Raw genomic sequence first — 19,239 nt, forward strand, 5'->3', positions numbered from 1 at the left:
TAGGGTTGTCCAGTTTCCTCAGGGGCTTTTGATCTGACAGGAGAGGGTCCTGTCCACCTCTAGCCAAGGCCAGAGGATGTGACAGGCCAGAAAACCATCCCATCATGATACTTCTGATCCCTCTCTTCTTATTCGTTACCTGGCTGCTACGGAAGTCTCTCCTGGATTGCGAATGAGAGCAAGGCCGGGGCTGAGGGCTACGTAGCTGTGAAATCCTGTGCATGACTCTCACGGTGGAAACGCTGGCGTTTCAAGTGTGAGTTTTTGAAAGGTAAGTTGCCTCGAGGGGCTCTCACCGCAAGGATGATTCGTGCTCCGGGAACACAGCCCCCGGAAGGCCACGCAGATGCAAGAACGTCTTGCGTGCTGCTCTGGTCTGCCGGGAGACGTTTCGCGTTGCAGAATTGATCCAGCAGCGATATCCGTTTCCCAAATCTGGGTAGCTTCAACCAAACCAGGCTGCCCATCTACCCTGAGCGAGGGAGGGTTGCAGGGGGAGAGGGCAAGGGGGAAGATGCCCACTATAAATAGTGTTGTTGGGCTCAGCCATGCACTTCTTGGCTGGGAAGGTGAGATTTTCCTAGCATAGGTGGCATTCCTGCAGAATGAGAAGAAGGGTGGCCTAGTGGAAAGAGCATGGGTCTAGGAGTCGGAGGTCCTGGCTTCTAATCCCTACTCTGCCACTTGTCTGTTGTGTGACCTTGGGCAAGTCGCTTCACTTCTGTGCCTCAGTTACCTCATCTGTAAAATGAGAATTCAGTACCTGTTCTCCTTCCTACTTGGACTGCGAGCCCTCTGTGGGACAGGGACTGTGTCTGACCTGATTATATTGTATCCATGTCAGGGCTTAGATCAGTGCTTGACACACGCTTACCAAATACCACACACACACACACACACACACACACACACACACACACACACACACATCATCCCTCTAGACTGTAAGTTCCTTGTGGGCAGAGAACGTATCAACTGTCATATTGTACTCTCCCAAGTGTTTAGTACAGTGCTCTGCGCACAATAAGTTTTCCATAAATAAACACTGATTGATCGATTGATTGACTGATTGAATATATGGTCTGGCACCTGAATTACCAGAAGAATCTACCTTTTCTGCCCACTGGGGCCCAATTTCCTACCGTATTTACTGGATTTTGTCTTTGATTTGAATAGAGCCAAAAAAATAGGGGGTTAGGAAGGAAAACTCCTAGGACTGTTTAATCTGTAGGCTAATAGGCGTGAAAGCTGATGGGACTTTCCTGAGAGTGAGTAAGCTGTGCTGCCTCATTTTCAATACAAGAGTCCTAATTAATGATCATGATCCTGATACAGTTCTCTGAACGCAATGAACCCTCAAAAAGTACATACTATTGATGATGATGACAAAAGAGTAGATATGAACCCTGCCCTGAAGGAATTGACAAGTTAATGGGGAAGACAGGCACTGAAAAAAAAACTATAGGTAGGGAGAAGGCACAGAGTTTAAAAATCTGGCCATCTGGGCTAAAGGGGTAATGGAATGGGGGTGGTGGTACTGAAGTAGCTGTTTGTTGGGGAAGATAGGGAGTGGAGAGATGAGAGATAAATCACAGAAGACCTCCTGGAGGAGATGTGATTTCAAAAGGGCTTTGAAGATCTGCCAGCTGTGGAGGGGGAAGCAGGGCTCTGGAGTTGAATTCCCTTATTTTGGGAAAAAGTGGTGTTGCGGTTTATGGCCTTTGAAGCCACACTTCCCACTCTTCAATTAAGCAATGGTATGTACTGAGTGCTTAGTCTGAGCAGAGCACTGTAGAGTAGACTAGGTTTCCAACTTTTTGCTTTGTAGGGTATCAGCATCTCATCACCCTTTTCTGGTGTTACAAGAGGCAGAGTGAAAGCAGTGTGGTCTAGTGGAAAGAGCATAAGCCTGGGGGTCTGTGGACCTGGGTTCTAATCCCACCTCTGCCACTTGCCTACTATGTTTATCTTGGGCAAGTCACTGAACTTCCCTGTGCCTCAGTTCCATCATCTGTAAAATGGGAATGAAGTACTGGTTCTCCCTCCCACTTAGACCGGCAGACCCCATGTGGGACAGGGACTGTGTCTAAACTCCGGTGGCATTTATCGAGCAGTTACTATCTGCAAATAATGTTAAATAGGCTACAGTGCTTGGCATACTGTAAACACTTGAACAAATACCGCAATTAAACAAATCACAAAAATATACCTAGTCAGTAAAGTTTTCCTGGAGGACGAAGGATTTTAGTAGGGTTTTGAAGAGGAGTGATCTTTGGATATGAAGAGGGAGTTCCAAATAGGCGGGAGGTTGTGAGCAAAGGACTGACGGTGAGAGAGAGGAGATCAAAGCACTATAAAGTAGGTTGGTATTCAGGGAGCAAAGTGTGCGGGCTGGGTTGTAGTGGAAGAGGAGTCAGGATAGGTAGGCAGGAGGACGCTGGTTTCAATCAATCAGTCGTATTTATCGTGTGCCTACTGGGTGCAGAACACTGCTCTAAGGGCTTGGGAGAGTTGGTAGACATGTTCCCTGCCCACAACGAGCTCAGTCTAGAGGGGGAGACAGACATTAATAAAAATAAATAAATTACGGGATAGTTACATAAGTGCTGTGGGGCTGAGGGAGGGGTGAATTAAGAGTGCAAATCCAAATGCAAGGGTGACACAGAAGGGAGTGGGAGAAGAGGAAATGAGGGCTAGTTGGGGAAAGTCTCTTGGAGGAGATGTGCCTTCAATAAGGCTTTGAAAAGGGGAGAGTAATTATCTGTTGGATCGAAAGAGGCCAGTTGGCATTAGTTGGGGAAAGTCTCTTGGAGGAGATGTGCCTTCAATAAGGCTTTGAAAAGGGGAGAGTAATTATCTGTTGGATACGAAGAGGCAAGGCATTTCAGGCCAGAGGCAGGACATGGGCAAGAGTTCGGTGGCAAGATAGATGAGGATGAGGTACAGTGAGTAAGTTGGCATTAGAGGAGCAAAGTGTGCGAGGTGGGATGTAGAAGGAGAGTAGTGAGGTGAGGTAGGAGGGGGTAAGGTGATTGAGTACATTACAGCTGATGGTAAGGAGTTTCTGTTTGAAGCAGAGGTGGATGGGCAATCACTGGAGGTTCTTGAGAAATGGGGGACCACAGACTGAACAGTTCTGTAGAAAAATGATCTGGGCAGCCAGTGAAGTATGGATGGGAGTGGGGAGAGACAGGCGGCAGGGAGGTCAGCAAGGAGGCTGTTGCAATAATCAAGGCAGGATAGGCTAAGTGCTTGGATTAACACGGTAACAGTTTGGATGGAGAGGAAAGGGCAGATTTTAATAAGGCTGTGAAGGTTGAATGACAGAGATGAGTAGGGGATCACACCAAGGTTATGGGCTTTTGAGATGTAAAGGATGTTGCTTTTGTACTCTCCCAAGCACTTAGTACAGTGCTCTGCACACAGTAAGCGCTCAATTCATTCATTCAATCATATTTATTAAGCGCTTACTGTGTGCAGAGCACTGTACTAAGAGCTCAGTAAATACAATTGAATGAATGAGCTTGCAGTCTAGAGGCAATCGTATCTGTTAAATGCTTACTGTGTGCAGAGCACTGTACTAAGTGCTTGGAAGAATACATTGGAAGACACGTTCCCTGCCCACAGTGAGCTTACAGTCTAGAGTTCTGGAAAGATAGGGTTCCTGGCTGAGAGTGACAGGCCAAACCAGGTGCTCTTATACTATCAACAGCCCCACCAGGGGCCTGGATGGGATTGAAAATGAAATTGAATTCTAACCCAGATGCCACCCTGGACCGATAGCGCTCCGAGCCCGAGAGATGTCCAAACAGCGTCCCCGTAACAGTGGTTGCTCGGCTCCTTCTCTGACACTGGGGAAGCTGGGGGGAAGGGGGTCCCCCAAATCACTGGGCTCTAGGCAGAGTCACGCTGGAGAAGGAAAGGGAAGGGAGTAGAGGAGTCCTAGAAGGATGGGTCGGATCCAAGAGGCAGGACCCAGCATCCTCTTCTCAGTGGGAAGACCAACCAAACCTGGATTAGGAATCTGCTTGCTTATCTGCCCCAGATATGCCCCCCGCCACCGCTATTCATCATCAATCGTATTTATTGAGCGCTTACTATGTGCAGAGCACTGTACTAAGCGCTTGGGAAGTACAAATTGGCAACATATAGAGACAGTCCCTACCCAACAGTGGGCTCACAGTCTAAAAGGGGGCCCTTTGGTTATTTTTTATAATAGTATTTGTTAAGGACTTTCTGTGTGCCAGGCACAGTACTAAGCACTTGGGTAGATGCAAGCTAATCAGGTTGGACACAGTCCCTGTCCCACACTGGGGATTGTAATGTTAATAACAATTATGGCATTTGTTAAGAGCTTACTATGTGCCCAGTACTGTACTAAATGCTGGGGTGGTTACAATAAAATTGGGTAGGACACAGTCCCTGTCCCACATGGGGATCACAGCCTCAATCCCCATTTTTCAGGTGAGGGAACTGCGGCACAGAGAAGTGAAGTGACTTGCCCAAGGTCACACAGCAGACAGATGGACAAGCCAGGATTAGAACCTGTGACCGTCTGACTCTCAGGCCCGTGCTCTACCCACTAAACCATATTAATCCACATCTCATAGATGAAGTAACAGAGGCACAGGGAAATTAAATGACTTGCCCAGGGTCACACAGAGGACAAATGGCAGATCTGGGATTAGAACCCAGGTTCTCTGACTGATTAGAATCCAGGTCCTCTGATTCCCTGGCTCTTGCTCTGTCCACTAGGTATGCTGTGCCAATCCCCAGAAATGTCTGCACAAAGCATCTCAGAACAATCAATCAATCAATCGTATTTATTGAGCGCTTACTGTGTGCAGAGCACTGTACTAAGCGCTTGGGAAGTACAAGTTGGCAACAGTGTGGCTCTGTGGATAGAGCACGGGGCTGGTAGCCAGAAGGACCTGGGTCCTAATCCTGACACCGCTACTTGTCTGCTGTGTGACCTTGGGCAAGTCACTTCACTTCTCTGTGGCTCAGTTCCTTCATCTGTAAAATGGGGATTAAGATCGTGAGCCCCATGTGGGACAGGGACTGTATACAACTGCCTGTATCTACCTCAGCACTTACTACAGTGCCTCGGATATAGTGAGCACTTAAAAAGAAACAAAAAAACCCAGCACCTGTGAAACTTCATGCTCTTCACTCTCCTTCTGGCCAAGAGCACTGTGAATTCAACTATCACCCAACTAGAATCACTCATTGAGCGCTTATTTTGTGCAGAGCATTATGTTCTAAGCTCATGGAAGAAAAAACTACCCATACATTCCTTCTTTCAGCACCGTTCTAGGGTAGGATTTCCCTCGGGCCAATTAAGTCATTCAGCCAGTGGGCAAAGCCCATCAAAAGGAGAAGCCATTTTCAACTCCAAAGAGGGATCTGGGGCATGGTGGAACCCAAAGAGAACAGGTTTGGGAATAAGAGGATGTGGGTTCTAATCCCGGCTCTGCCACTTGCCTGCTGTGTGACCTTGGGAAAGCTGCTTAACTTCTCTGTGCCTCAGTTACCCTATCTGTAAAATGGGGATTAAGACCGTGAGCCCCAGGTGGGACAACTTGATTGCCAGGTATCTATCCTAGCGCTTAGAACAGTGCTCGGCACATTGTAAGTGCTTAACAAATACCATGATTATTATTGATTATTATTATGTTTCCTTTGAGGCCCTAGGGAGATGTTCCCAAGTGTGTCCTCACCCAACACGACAGCACTTTTCCTCAGAGGCTCCATCACCTCTGTGGCTGAGCAAGGCTAGGCTCTGCCCAGACTTACCCCTCAGGCCTGCTGAGGTGACAACTCGTTGGAGCTTTCGCCCCCTCCAGCTACTCCGCCTCTGTCCATCGACAGGCGCACTGACAAACCCTTCTGCACAGGGTGAGGGGACAAGGCTCTTCTAACCATCCAATGGCAACTTCTCACGTCTGACAGTTTTCCATCCCCTTTATGTTCTGACACTGCAGTGCTAGCACGGTCTGGTTACATGCCGAAGGGTTCGTGGGTTGTACCTGTAGCCAACCGAACAGTGGTGACCCCTCCAGGAACAGAGCTTTCTTCAGCAATGGCACCTGATGGAACACCAAGTGTTTACTCTGGGGCTGGGACAAGATGGTGGCTGAAAACCAGCCTTTCCTGCATCCTAGCCTAAGGTGGGGATGTTCCCTGGGGCAGGCGGAACCTTTTCTTCTTCCTTCGAATCCTTCCAGGACTTGTACTTCCCCATCTTTGAGGCCGGGCAACTCGGTGGATGTATCTCCCAGCTTGGCTAGTGTCGACTGACACACCAGCTTGCCCTCAGACACCAAGGTCGGCGGCGGGGGGACTGGGAGGGGAAGAGGGAAAGGGAGAAAAAGAGGTGCAGTGTCACGAGGAATAGGCCACTTGGGGTGATGGCCCAGAAGCCAGCAGGGCCCATTGTTCTGGGATGGACAGAAATCATATGTGCAGGGAGCAGAGGGAGAGAGCATCAGCCACCCGTTCCCATGGGAGGGTCCATCCGCTTCAGCCGGCCACCTCTCCGGCCCGCTTCTAATGGATGCCACTACACTCCTCGGTGACCCACTTGAGCGTCTCACAGATGCCAGAGTCATAAGCTCTTCCTTATGTCTGACTGAAATCCTTTGCTGCTGCTGTTTAGACCCACTTCCTTGAATTTATTGATTTCTTTACGGTAAGTGGCATGAGTAACTGCCCTTACGATACAATAGAAGAAGCAGCATGGCCTATTGGATAGAGCACGGGCCTGGGGAGTCAGAGGTCATGGGTTCTAATCCTGGCTTTGCCACTTGCCTCCTGTGTGACCTTGGGTAACTCACTTTCTTCTCTGTGCCTCAGTTTCCTTAACTGTAAAATGGGGATTCATTACCTTTTCTCCCTCCTACTTGACTGTGAGCCCCAGGTGGGACTGTGAACCACCTGATGAACTTGTATCTACCCCAGCACTGAGAACAGTGTTCATAGTAAGCACTGAATGAATACCGTTAAAAAATAAGATAGCCCTTCCGGACTTAACCTTGAGCTTGACTCTCCCTGTCCCCTGCCCATTAATTCTCCCTTCCTACCTCCCTTCCTCTCCCTCTCTCTCTCTTCTCTCTTTCTCTCTCTCCTCACTCTCCTCTCTCTCTCTCTCCCTCTCCTCCCCCTGCCGGTCAGAAAGGCAGGGAGTGTGGGGATGCTGTGTGGATTTCTGCTCTCTGAAAGACAATCAGGTGGATTTTCTGCCTAGAGAGGTTTCAACCACTCCTTTGTGGCCCTTAGGAGCTCAGCAGAATGGCTTCCCTGGCCAGAGTTGAGGTGGAGGCACTGCCCACCCTACAGCAATGAGGCTGAGAGCCCAGGGGCTAGCGGGTGGGAGGTCCCACATCACTGGACGGGGGGCAGTATCGGGAGGGTCAGCCCCTGGGTCATCTGTGCCCAAAGGCAGATAGGGTTGAAAGTGAGCCCTGGCCCCTTCCGAGGAAGAGCCCGGCTTCCACGACTGACCCCGGGGGCTCACCCGCTCAAGGCCCAGAGCCACCTGGAACCCTCCCCTTCGCTCTCTCGCCCTTCTCGTGGCTCTCCCTGTCCCCGTTCCTTCCCACATCGTGGGAGAATCTGTGAAGTCCCTGTTAGAGACTGACTGATCACTTCTCCACAGTCAGCCACCGGCTGAGCCCCGGACAAAATTTCCCCGTGGGACTGGGGGTCGACATGGCGTGACAGAAATGATCTCCTCAGAGACGAGGCCAGGTTCTGGCCAATGCCCCCGAAAGCCCCCCAAGACCACCTTTCTCCCCATCCCCTGTTCCTTTTTGCGGTGAGCTCAGCAGTGGCAGCATCAAAGCCTGAAAGAGGAGGCTCAATCTTTCTCTCGGTGGGACTGAATCAGCCGAAGGAATCCACCCTGGCTCACCCCTTGGGGAAACCCAAATGGGTTAGGCAGAGCCTCAATGTAGCCAAGGGAGCGGAGGGCACGGGCAGAGTTCCTCGGGCTAACCGGTCCCGGGCATTCCACGCCCCTGCCGGCTGAAGCGATGCCAGGACCGAGCTTGAGCCAGCACCAGGGCGGCAAGGCAGTCGGTAGACCCGGAAAACGGGGGGCTTACTCACAGATTTCCGGGAAGGCCATCTTTCCCAGTTACAAATGGGGCTTCTCGGCGGTGAAACGCCCCGCCCAAGGACCGCCGGGGGGAGAATGGGCCGGGGGAGCAGATGGTGCCCGCCGCAGCTCTTGGGGAAAATCCGTTTGCGATGTCGCCATGTGAGCCGAGCCGGGACCCACCCCTTCGCCCGCCCGGACAGCGGTCCAGGTCCGGTAAGGATCAGTGTGGAACGCCGCTCGTGTTTCGAGTGTCGGAGCCCAGCTGCGCTCCGATTGGTGAGAGGCAAGGCCGGGGCAGCCAATCGCAGCCCACCTCCCTTCCGGGGGAAATCCGGCTTCCTTGAGCATCTTCAGGGATCGGATTTTCGAAGGAGAGAGAGCCTCTTCCTCGTAGGACCACAAAGAGAAAGAGAATCCTCTCCTCTGCCCTCTCTGACCCATCCCTCCCCCGTCTCCCCCATTTTCCCTCCCCCACTCTGCCCCCTGAGCGGTCAGATAATAGCCTGCAGATGGGCCTCCCCCATCCATCAGCCTCCACCTTGCCAGGAAGGAGGGAGGAGGGAGAAGGGGAAAGAAGGGGGCGGGGTGGAGGGGAACGGAGCTCAATAATTACTGATTCCATCACCATGGAAACAGGCTGGATGCAGCGAGCTGGATTTGTGTAGAACATCTGCTGCCAGACTCATAATTAACAGCATTCTTGTCCCGTTTCCCCTCATGACTTCTCTCTGATTGTGAGCTTGCTGCTTTCTCTCTCCCTCGCCGTCCAACCTGCCCGTCGAAGCCATCTTTGCACCCGCATTGTCTCCCAGCCCGTACATGTGGCGTGTACCCTCAGCTACACTCTCCCGATGCCCACGGAGCTGAGGGTCAGCATTCCCCTTCCGCGAGCCCAAGTGTGCCACACACGCCTCACCGCCTCGGCCCGCAACCCTGCACACGCGCTCACGCTGACGACTGGCATGATTGGCCGTTGGCAAGCGGAGTCGGAAAGCTGGGCGGGACGCCCGGGTTGGGCTGTGATAGCAGCCCCTGGGGGCCGGAGGGCCTGACGGAACTCTCTGAAGGGGGACAGCATCCAAGGGACCCCTACCCCAGAAGCTTTCCACCTTGAAATTCCCCAGGATCCCCCGCCAAACTGCCCCCCACACCCTAATTTCCTTGTGCAGTCGCACGGCTCCAGGCCTCGGTCAGGAGTGTGGGACTCCTGATAATAATTATGGTATTCCCTAATTGCTTACTATGTGCCAGTCCTTGTACTAAGCACTGGGGTTGACACAAGTAAATCGGTTTGGACACAGTCCCAGTCCCATCTGGGGCTCACAGTCTCGATCCCCATTTTACAGATGAGGTAACTGAGGCCCAGAAAAGTGAAGGGACTTGCCCAGGGTCACACTGAGTGCTGAGACAGATACAAGCAAATCAGATTGGACACAGTCCCTGTCCCACATGGGGCTCCCAGTCTTAATCCCTATTTTACAGATGAGGTAACTCAGGAACAAGTTCTCACAGCAGACAAGTGGCAGAGATGGGATGAGAACCCAAGGCCTTCTGACTCCCAGGCCAGGGCTCTATCTATTAGGCCATGCTGCTTCTCTACCCCATGCGGCGGGGAGGGCTGAGTCATACCAAGCCAGTAGAGCTGGGATATCTGTCCAGCCCGAGGCGGAGCGAACTCTTGTTTCTCTCCACCATCCCATAGTTCCTACTTCCTGATAGGGAAGGGAGCTCCCACAGCTTCTCAGTTTTTAATTTTAATTTTGTATGGTATTTGTTAAGCACTTACCATGCGTCAGGCACTGTAGGAAGTGCTGAGGTAGATACATGCTAATCAGGTTGGACGCAGTCCCTGTCCCACATGGGGCTCACTTTTACAGATGAGGGAACTGAGGCACTGAGGAGTGAAGTGACTTGCTCAAGGTCACACAGCAGACAAGCAGCAAAGCCGGCATTAGAACCCAGTTTCTTCTGACTCCTAGGCCCGTGCTCTAACCACTAAGCCATGCTGCTTCACGGTGGTAAACAGGACTGGCCCGGAGATGGTTCATGGCAAGGAGATAAATAGCATGGGTTAGTGGATAGAGCACAGCCCTGGCAGTCAGAAGGGCCTGGCTTCTAATCTCGGCTTCGCTACTTGTCTGCTGGGTGACCTTGGGAGAGTCACTTCACTTCTCTGAGCCTTGGTTACCTCATTTGTAAAATGGGGATTAAGACTGGGTGGCCCAGAGTCTGTGTCCAACCTGATGATCATATATCTACCCCAGTGCTTAGAACAGTGCTTGACACACAGTAAGTGTTTAACAAATATTACTACTACTACTATTATCATCATCATCATCATTAGTATTCCCTGGCTGGGTTTCTAGAGAACAGAGGTCATTTTTGAGCTGATCCATCCAGGTTTACAGAGCACCATTGCACAGCTTTCCCACTCGATCCAGGGAGGCAGCCAACCAGACACTAGAAGGACAATACCTCGCTCCCCCACCCTGTTCAAAGCCTTACTGAAGTCACATTTCCTCCAAGAGATGCCCGCCCAAACTAAGTCTTTATTTCTTCTTTCCCCGATTCCTTTTGCATCACCCTGACTTTCTCCCTTTATTCACCCCCTCTCCCAGCCCCACAGCACTTATGTCCATAGCTGCAATTTATTTATTTATAATTATGGTATTTGTTAATAATTATGGCATTTGTTAAGCACTTACTATGTGCCAGGCACTGTACTAAGTGCTGGGCACTTATATTAATATCTATCTCCCCGTCTAGACTCTAAGCTCATTGTGCAGGGAGTGTGTCTGTTTATCATTACTTTGTATTCTCCCAAGCACTTAGCAAAGTGCTATGCACACTATAAGTGCTCAATAAATACAATTAAATGAGTGACCGCTATAATTTTATTTATTTGTATTAATGTCAGTCTTCTCCCCTAGACTGTAAGCTCACTGTGGCAGGGAATGTGTCTATTATATTGTTATATTTTACTCTCCCAAGCGCTTAGCACAGTGCTCTGAACACAGTAAGTGCTCAATAAGTACAATTGATTGACTGACTGCTATAATTGTATTTATTTATATTAATGTCTGTCTCCCCCTCTAGACTGAAAGCTCATTGTAGGCAGGGAGTGTGTCTGTTATATTGTTATATCGTACTTTCCCAAGCACTTAGTACAGTGCTCTGCACTCAGTAAATGCTCAATAAATATGATTGACTGACTGACTACCATCCACGGCTCATGCCACAGGGAGCGGCTTCCATGAAAGATGTGCCACACTGCATTTCTTGTAAGGCTGGCTGACTCTGTTCCCAAAGGGCTAAGCAATATGCTAAACATTAGGGTAGATATAAGATGATTATGTTGAACACGGTCCCTGTCCCACATGAGCCTCACAGTCAAAGTATTCTTAAAATGGAACCCATGAACACCAAACTGGGCCAAGTATAAGCCCAAAGAGGCTTCTTTGTTCTTTGTCGGGGGACCAGATACCTGAAAAATTTCAGCTCCCCAGAAGGCTTCTCCTTTTCACTCGCGTCACCTCCCACCTCAGGCCCATAAGCCATTTGGAAACCCTGAGCCCATGGCCTCTATAATGGTATTTGTTGAGCGCTACGTGCCAGGAACTGTACTAAGTGCTGGGGTAGACACAAATTCACCTGGTTGGACACAGTCCATGTCCTGCATGGGGCTCACAGTTTTAATCCCCATTTTGAGGATGAGGTCAGCGAGGCATGGAGAAATTCAGTGGTGGTCCCTGCTGACAGACAGGATTGGGTCTCAGATCTCTGCTATTTTTTTTTAGTGATAAGAGTTAAATGCTTACTATGTGCCAGGAACTGTACTAAGCACCAGGGTAGATACAAGACAAACAGGTTGGACCCAGCCCCAAGCCCAAATGGAGCTCAAAGTCTGAGTCAGAGGGAGAAGGACTTAATCCTCACTTTCACAGATGAGCTGAGGTGTAGTTTAGTGACTTGCCCAAGGTCACATACATCGCTCTGTGCTCTAAGGAATTTTCACCCATGCCAGCTGGGGGCTATTTTGAGGATATGTCCATCATTTCTGGCCCATCAGACCCCATTCCCATTGGATCCCATACACCTCTACCAGATTCTGACGACTCACTGCAGCTTCTCTAACCAAGCAATTTTCCCTCTCTTTTGCATGGCTGATGCACTGAGAATCTCACCTCCAACCCTGCACTCTCCCAAGTGTTTAGTACAGTGCCCTGCCCACTATAAGTGCTCAATAAAAACCACAGATCCCACAAGCACCCTCCTGATCCTTAGGACTGTAAGCTTCCCTCTCCATTATAAACTCTCTGAGGGCAGGAAGCCTGTCTACCCACTTGGTTATATTGTACTCTCCCAAGTGTTGAATACAGTGCTCTGCACACAGTTGGTGCTCAATAAATATTATTGATTGATTAGTAGACCAAAAAACATTCCAGCATTGCAGGAAGCTGGATCTGTTGTAGATCTCCCCCGTTCCCTGCTCCAGGCGGACTGAAATCCCATTTTTCAATCCCAGCCCCGGGGATCCCTACCTTCCCGAGCCTACCCCCTTCTCTCCGATCCTTCCCCCTACCCGCAGTCCCAGAAGCAGTGTAGAAACATTTCTGTTTCTACACTGGTCTTCCTGCAGCCCCCTTGCGGGGTGGAGGATGCCTGCGCATTCTTGGCCCTAGACTGGAACATGCCACTTCTCCCTGTCTCCCCCATTCCACTCCTATACCCGGGTGGGCTTCAGATGTCCAGGAAATATAACACGGGGGTCCAAGCTTTGGAAAGTTTCATCCACGTTATATGAGCTTCCGGGGGGTGGCTGGAGGATTATGCCAAGATGGGCTGCTCTGGGCCCTGAAATCTTTGCACCTGGAAACTTTCCTGCAAAACAAACCTGGGCTCCTGGGCCCCCCAGCTCTGAGTTCCTTCTCACAAAGACTTCCTGGGGAACCTGGGCCAGAGCCAGCCAGTGGGGACAGGCGACTGACAAGACAAAGGAAACTATGAAGGATTCCGGATTTCCCCCAGCCCACGGAAATAGCTTCTCGCCTTCTCTTTCGGAAGTGCGATAAAAGAGAAATTGTTGACGGTGCCATTCATCATAACTCTGCTGCAGACCAGACCAAAAATCTATCTTTTCAATCTCCTCCTGTGGGGCTTGTTCTCTGGGTAGCGGGGCGCCTGGCTCCGGGCATTTCGATCGGGACAGTGGAAACTGGAATTGGTGGGCCCCGCTTCATCCTACCCACTGCCACGCAGCCCTCTGGTATTACTGAGGCTGAGGATTTGCCATCTGGAAGGAGAGCTGAAAATTCAGAAAGGGAGGGGTAGCAAAGGGGAGATTCCCTGGGCCCTTTAACTCTGTGGGGGCAGAGGCACGATCCCTGGGGGCGCAAAGAGATAATAATAATAATAATTATGGTATTTGTTAAGAGCTATGTGCCTTCAAAGCTCTCATCACCTTGCCCCCTCCTACCTAACCTCCCTTCTCTCTCTGTATAGCCCAGCCCACACCCTCCACTCCTCTGCCGCTAACCTCCTCACTATGCCTCGTTCTTGCCTGTCCAGCCGTCGACCCCAGCCCATGTCCTGCCCCTGGACTGGAATGCCCTCCTTCCACACATTTGCCAAACTAGCTCTCTTCCTGCCTTCCGAGCCCTACTGAGAGCTCACTTCCTCCAGGAGGCCTTCCCAGACTGAGCCCTCCATATCCTCTGCTCCTCCTCCCATCCCCATCACCCCATTCCCTCCCTCTGCCCTCCCCCCTCCCCCTCCCCACAGCACTTGTGTATATTTGTACATATTGCTTTATTTATTTCATTAATGATGTGTATATATCTATAATTCTATTTATTTTGATGGTATTGACACCTGTCTACTTGTTTTGTTTTGCTGTCTGTCTCCCCCTTCTAGACTGTGAGCCCATTGTTGGGTAGGGACTGTCTCTATATGTTGCCAAATTGTACTTTCCAAGTGCTTAATACAGTGCTCTGCACACAGTAAGTGCTCAATAAATATGATTAAATGAATATGTGCCAGGCACCGTACTAAGATCTGGGAGGGATGCAAGCAAATCAGGTGGGACAGAGTTCTTGCCCCACACAGGGCTCACAGTCTCAATCCCCATTTTACAGATGAGGTAACTGAGGCAAAGAGAAGGGAAGTGACTTCCCCATGGTCACACAGCAGATAACTGGCACAGTCAGGATTAGAACCCATGACCTTCTGTCTTCCAGGCCTGTGCTTTATCCTCTATACCATGCTGCTTCTCTCATGAAAAATGGCGAGATGATGATGCAGGTCTGGGGGCTTCTGCTCTGACAACATGGCTCCTCCTCGGTCAGTGCATTCGGTCCCATGGTACTGTGCTGCCTGCCTCTTCAGCGGGAGTGAAGAGAACCCACCCACTGCTCCCCCATCCACTCTCTTCTCACCTGCTTCTTCCCTGTCTACTGTCCATTCCTCATCCACTGCTCCCCTGTTCACTCTCCTCTCCTCACCCTCTGCTCCCTTGTCCATGCTCTTCTCATCCCCTAGTCCCCGGCCACTCTCATCTTCTCAGCTGCTGCTCCTTTTTCCACTCTCTTCTCATCTGTTTCTTCCTTGTCTGCTCTCTTCTCCTCACCCACTGCTCCCCTGTCCACTTCTCTCCTCAGCAGCTGCTTCCCTGTCTACTTTCCTCTCCTCACCTGCTGCTCCCATCTAATGTTCTCTCCTCATCTGCTGTTTCCCTGTCCACTCTTCTCTCCTCAGCCACTGGTCCCTTGTCCACTCTCCTCTTCTCACCTGCTGCTCCCTTGCCTACTCTCCTCTCCTGCTGCTTCCCTGTCTACTGTCCTCTCCTCATCCACTGTTCCTCTGTCCACTCTCCTCTCCTCAGCCACTGCTCCCTTGTCCACTCTCTTCTCCTCATCTACTGCTCCCCTGTCCACTCTCCTCTCCTCACCCTCTGCTGTTGTCCATGCTCTTCTCCTCATCCCCTAGCCCCCTGGCCACTCTCATCTCCTCAACCACTGCTCCCTTTTCCACTCTTCTTATCTGTTTCTTCCTTGTCCACTCTCTTCTCTTCACCCACTGCTCCCCTGTCCACTCCTCTCCTCAGCAGTTGCTTCCCTGTCTACTTTCCTCTCCTCACCTGCTGCTCCCATCTAATGTTCTCTCTTTATCTGCTGCTTCCCTGTCCACTCTTCTCTCCTCAGCTGCTGTTCCCATGTCCACTCTCATCTCATCTGCTGCTTCCTTGTCCTCTTTCCTCTCCTCACCTGCTACTCCCATCCAATGTCCTCTCCTCACCTACTGGCCCCCTGTCCACTCTCTTCTCCTCAGCCACTGCTCCCTTGTCCACTCTCTTCTCACCTGCTGATCCTCTGCCCACTATCTTCTCCTCACACACTGCTCCTCTGTCCACTCTCTTCTCCTCATCTGCTGCCCCTGTCCACTCTCTTCTCCTCACCCATTGCTCCCCTGTCCACTCTTTTTCTCACCTGCTGCTCCCTTGTTCAATCTCCTTTCCTCATCCACTGCTCCCCGTCCACTCTCTTTTCATCCACTGCTCACCTGCCCACTCTCCTCTCTTCCTCTGCTGCTCCTCTGTCCACTTTCTTCTCCTCACCCACTGCTCCCCTGTCCACTCTCTTCTCTTCACCCATTGCTCCCCTGTCCACTCTTTTTCTCACTCATTTCTCCCCGTCCACTCTCCTCTCCTCAACCTCTTGCTCCCTTGTCCACTCTCTTCTCCTCCCTTGCTTCTCCCTGTCCACTCTCCTCTCCTCTCACCTGCTGCTCCCTGGTTCATTCTAGTCTCCTCACCCACTCCTCTAAACTCTAAGGCTTTGTGTGCAGGGAACATATCTACAAACTCTGTATATTATACTCACCCAAGTGCTCAGTACATTGCACTGCACACAGTAAGCACTCAATAAATATGGTTGATTGATTGCTGCCCTGCCCCCTCTCCTCCTCTGCTCTCCTACTCATACCCTTCACCCACTTCCCAGCTGTACCCACCCTGGTCTTCCCTGCCTTGAATCCTTTGCTCGCACTATCCCTGAGACACAGAACTCCTTCCCCATCAGTTCTGACTCCTACTCCTGAGCTCTTTGCTCACGGCTGCACTGCCTACCCAGGAGTCTGTGGGAAATACTTTGGAACATCAAGCCTGTTAATTCTCAATGATCCTGGATGCTAGGAAAATCGGAAATGAGGCACAGAGTAGTGAAGTGACTTGCCCAAGGTCACCCAGCAGACAAGTGGCAGAGCAGGATTAGCATCCAGGTCCTTCTGACTTCCAGGACCTTGGATAATCCCCAATAAATGCCCTCCCCCTTGTTGAGCCATTACTTTCCATCTCTTTGCTCCCTAACGTTCCTCGATCAGGAGCAGAAATGGACAGATTTGAATTTTCTTTTCTTTCTCAAATTCACCATAATTTGCTTCTCCCTTGCCCTGCTCCTCTACCCCAGCTTGGACACCCACCTGACACTATCTTGACCAGTAGTCTTCATTTGGCTTTGCCCAGTAGTCCTGGTGATGTAATAATATTAATAATAATTGCAATATTTGTTCAATGCTTACTAAGTGTCAAGAACCCTTCTAAGCACTGGAGAATATACAGGATGATCAGGTCAGATACAGTCCCTGTCCCATAAAGGGCTCACAGTCAAATTAGGAGGGAGAGCAGGTACTGAATCTCTACATGTGAGGTACTGAGGCCCAGAGAACTGAAGTGACTTGCCCAAGGTCACACAGCGTACAAGTGGCAGAGGCGGAATTAGAACCCAGGTCCTCTGACGCCCAGGCCTGGACTCTTTCCACAGACTTTGCCTGTATTTGGTCTGCTCTTTTGGGACTGCCTTGTCTCAGAGTCAGGCCTAGCCGATTGCTCCCTGAAAGCTGCTATTGGTGGCTCAGATTTCACTCTGCTTCCTCTCTCTGCCACTCTTACTGATTCAGACCTGTCCCAGCAGTGATCAGCCCTGAAGAGGGGGATTCCTTCACTGCCCCAAGCAAGGTCCAGAGGGGCCGAGGAGGGGACAACGACAATGTCAGGCATCAGAAATCAATGCCAGTCCCCCTGGGCTATGCTCGGCTTGGAGAAACATTCTCGGTGGTTGCCCCTGAGGGGTGGTCCTCCACCTGTCTCTAAACTGATGACAATGATGATGGTATTTGTTAAGCGCTTACTATGTGCCAGGGACTGTACTAACAGCTGAGGAGGATACAAGGAAATCGAGTTGGATGCAGCTGCTGTCTCATGTGGGGCTCACACATGGTCTTAATCCCCATTTTACAAACGAGGGGACTGAAGCCCAGAGGAATGAAGTGACTTGCCTATGGTCACACCGCCGACGAATGACAGAAGCAGGATTAGAACCCAGGTGCTTCTGACTCCCAGGCCCGGGGTCTATCCCCCGGCCACCCCGCTTCTCTTGCCCCACTCTTGCCTTGTTGAAGTCTTCGGATGTGGCCCTCATCTCCTTCCAGGTTTTGTTCAGCAGCTGGATGCAGATACAGAAGAACTCCTCAAAGGATCTGTCATGGGTGAAGAACATGGGGTGGAACTCGTTGCAGGTCTCGCTGGCTAGGAGGAGAAGGGGAAAGACACACAGTGTTGGGGAGGAGTCAGGCGGAGGATGACCGAGCACGTGGCCTCGTGGAGTGGATGGGCCAAGAGCTGAACACCACTCCTGGCTTGTTCAATAATAATAATTATGGTAGTTGTTAAGCACTTACTATTCTCAGCGCTGGGGTAGATACAAGGTAATCAGGTTGTCCCCGGTGGGGCTCACAGTCTTAATCCCCATTTTACAGATGAGGGAACTGAGGCATAGAAGTGAAGTGACTCACCTAAGGTAACACAGCAGATGAGTGGCAGAGTTGGGATTAGAACCCACATCCTCTGACTCCCAAGCCCGTGCTCTTGCCACTGGGCCATGCTGTTTCAAACTCCTTGGGGAGGCAAAGGCGGCTTAGGGAATAAAGCCCGGGTCTGTGAGTCAGAAGGACCTGGGTTCTAATCCTGACTCCGCCACATGGCTTTAAAGCACTCAGTCACCTTGCCTCCTCCTACTTTACCTCACTATTCTCCCTCACTACCCAGCCTGCACACAGTGATTGCCATATCTCATTCATTCAACCGTATGTATTGAGCATTTACTGTGTGCAGAGCACTGTACTAAGCGCCTGGGAGAGTACAATAGAGCAATGCTGATATTTGAACTCACGCGGATATACAAAACCAGACGTTGGCGAAACAATGAGCATGTGGGTGTATTTAGGGACACGTGTAATGCTAACATCGGTTCTGGAAAAAGCCAAGACAGTAGAGATATTCAGGGGCCAGCTAGCTGGGGGTGGCAGATGCTGCTTTTGAGCTGGGAAGAAATGTCCCCTTGTTTTCTGATTCGATGCCACCCGCTCTCCCCCTCACTCTCAGCTGCCTCGCTGCCCACCTCGGGCAAGGGGAGGAAATGCCAACTTGCCCAGCACCCATCTTTGGACAGCTCAAACACATCCAGCGGCTACCCAGCCCCCTCCACGTTGTGGAGGAAGGAGCCCTGGCCTACTGGGCTTGAGGCTCTCCACCATTCATCTTTCCAAAACTGTACTTTCCTTGTGGGCAGAAATCATGTCCGCCGACTCTGTTGTGTTGTATGGTCCAGAGTGCTTAGCCCAGTGCTCTGAACACAATTGATCAATCGACTATTAATTGAAGGGTTGCTATGTACAGAGCACTGTACTAAGCTTGTTGTGGGCATGGAATGTGTCTGTTTACTGTTCTATTGTCCTCTCCCAAGAGCTCAGTACAGTGCTCTGCACAGAGTAAGAGCTCAATAAATACAACTAACTGATGAATGTGCAGCCGGGTTTCAGCTTGAGAACTGAGAATAGTCTTAGTCCCCATTTTACAGATGGGGGAACTGAGGCACAGAGAAGTGAATAATAATGATGGCATTTAATAAGAAGCAGCATGGCGGAAAGAGCCCAGGCTTGGGAGTCAGAGGTCATGGGTTCAAATCCTGGCTCCGCCACTTGTCAGCTGTGTGACTTTGGGCAAGTCACTTCACTTCTCTGGGCCTCAGTTACCTCATCCATAAAATGGGGATGAAGACTGTGAGCCCAACGTGGGACAACTTGAT

The 19,239-nt window shown here is 50.7% G+C and overlaps 1 protein-coding gene across 2 annotated transcripts in view; it reads right to left on the reverse strand.

Moving 5' to 3' along the window:
- ELMO1 (engulfment and cell motility 1) overlaps positions 1-19,239 on the reverse strand; it is a 210,937-nt gene that overhangs the window by 45,467 nt on the left and 146,231 nt on the right. Inside the window, exon 17 of one of the 2 annotated variants that reach the window (XM_038769328.1) lies at positions 17,545-17,681. In XM_038769328.1, the coding sequence (XP_038625256.1) occupies positions 17,545-17,681 (137 nt within the window). Of the gene's footprint in view, positions 1-8,109; positions 8,444-17,544; positions 17,682-19,239 lie in introns of those variants that run through there. The other variant, XM_038769337.1, reaches the window with a different exon arrangement.

This window comes from Tachyglossus aculeatus, chromosome 2, assembly GCF_015852505.1.
Source record: "Tachyglossus aculeatus isolate mTacAcu1 chromosome 2, mTacAcu1.pri, whole genome shotgun sequence".
NCBI classification, from domain to species: Eukaryota; Metazoa; Chordata; class Mammalia; order Monotremata; family Tachyglossidae; genus Tachyglossus; species Tachyglossus aculeatus.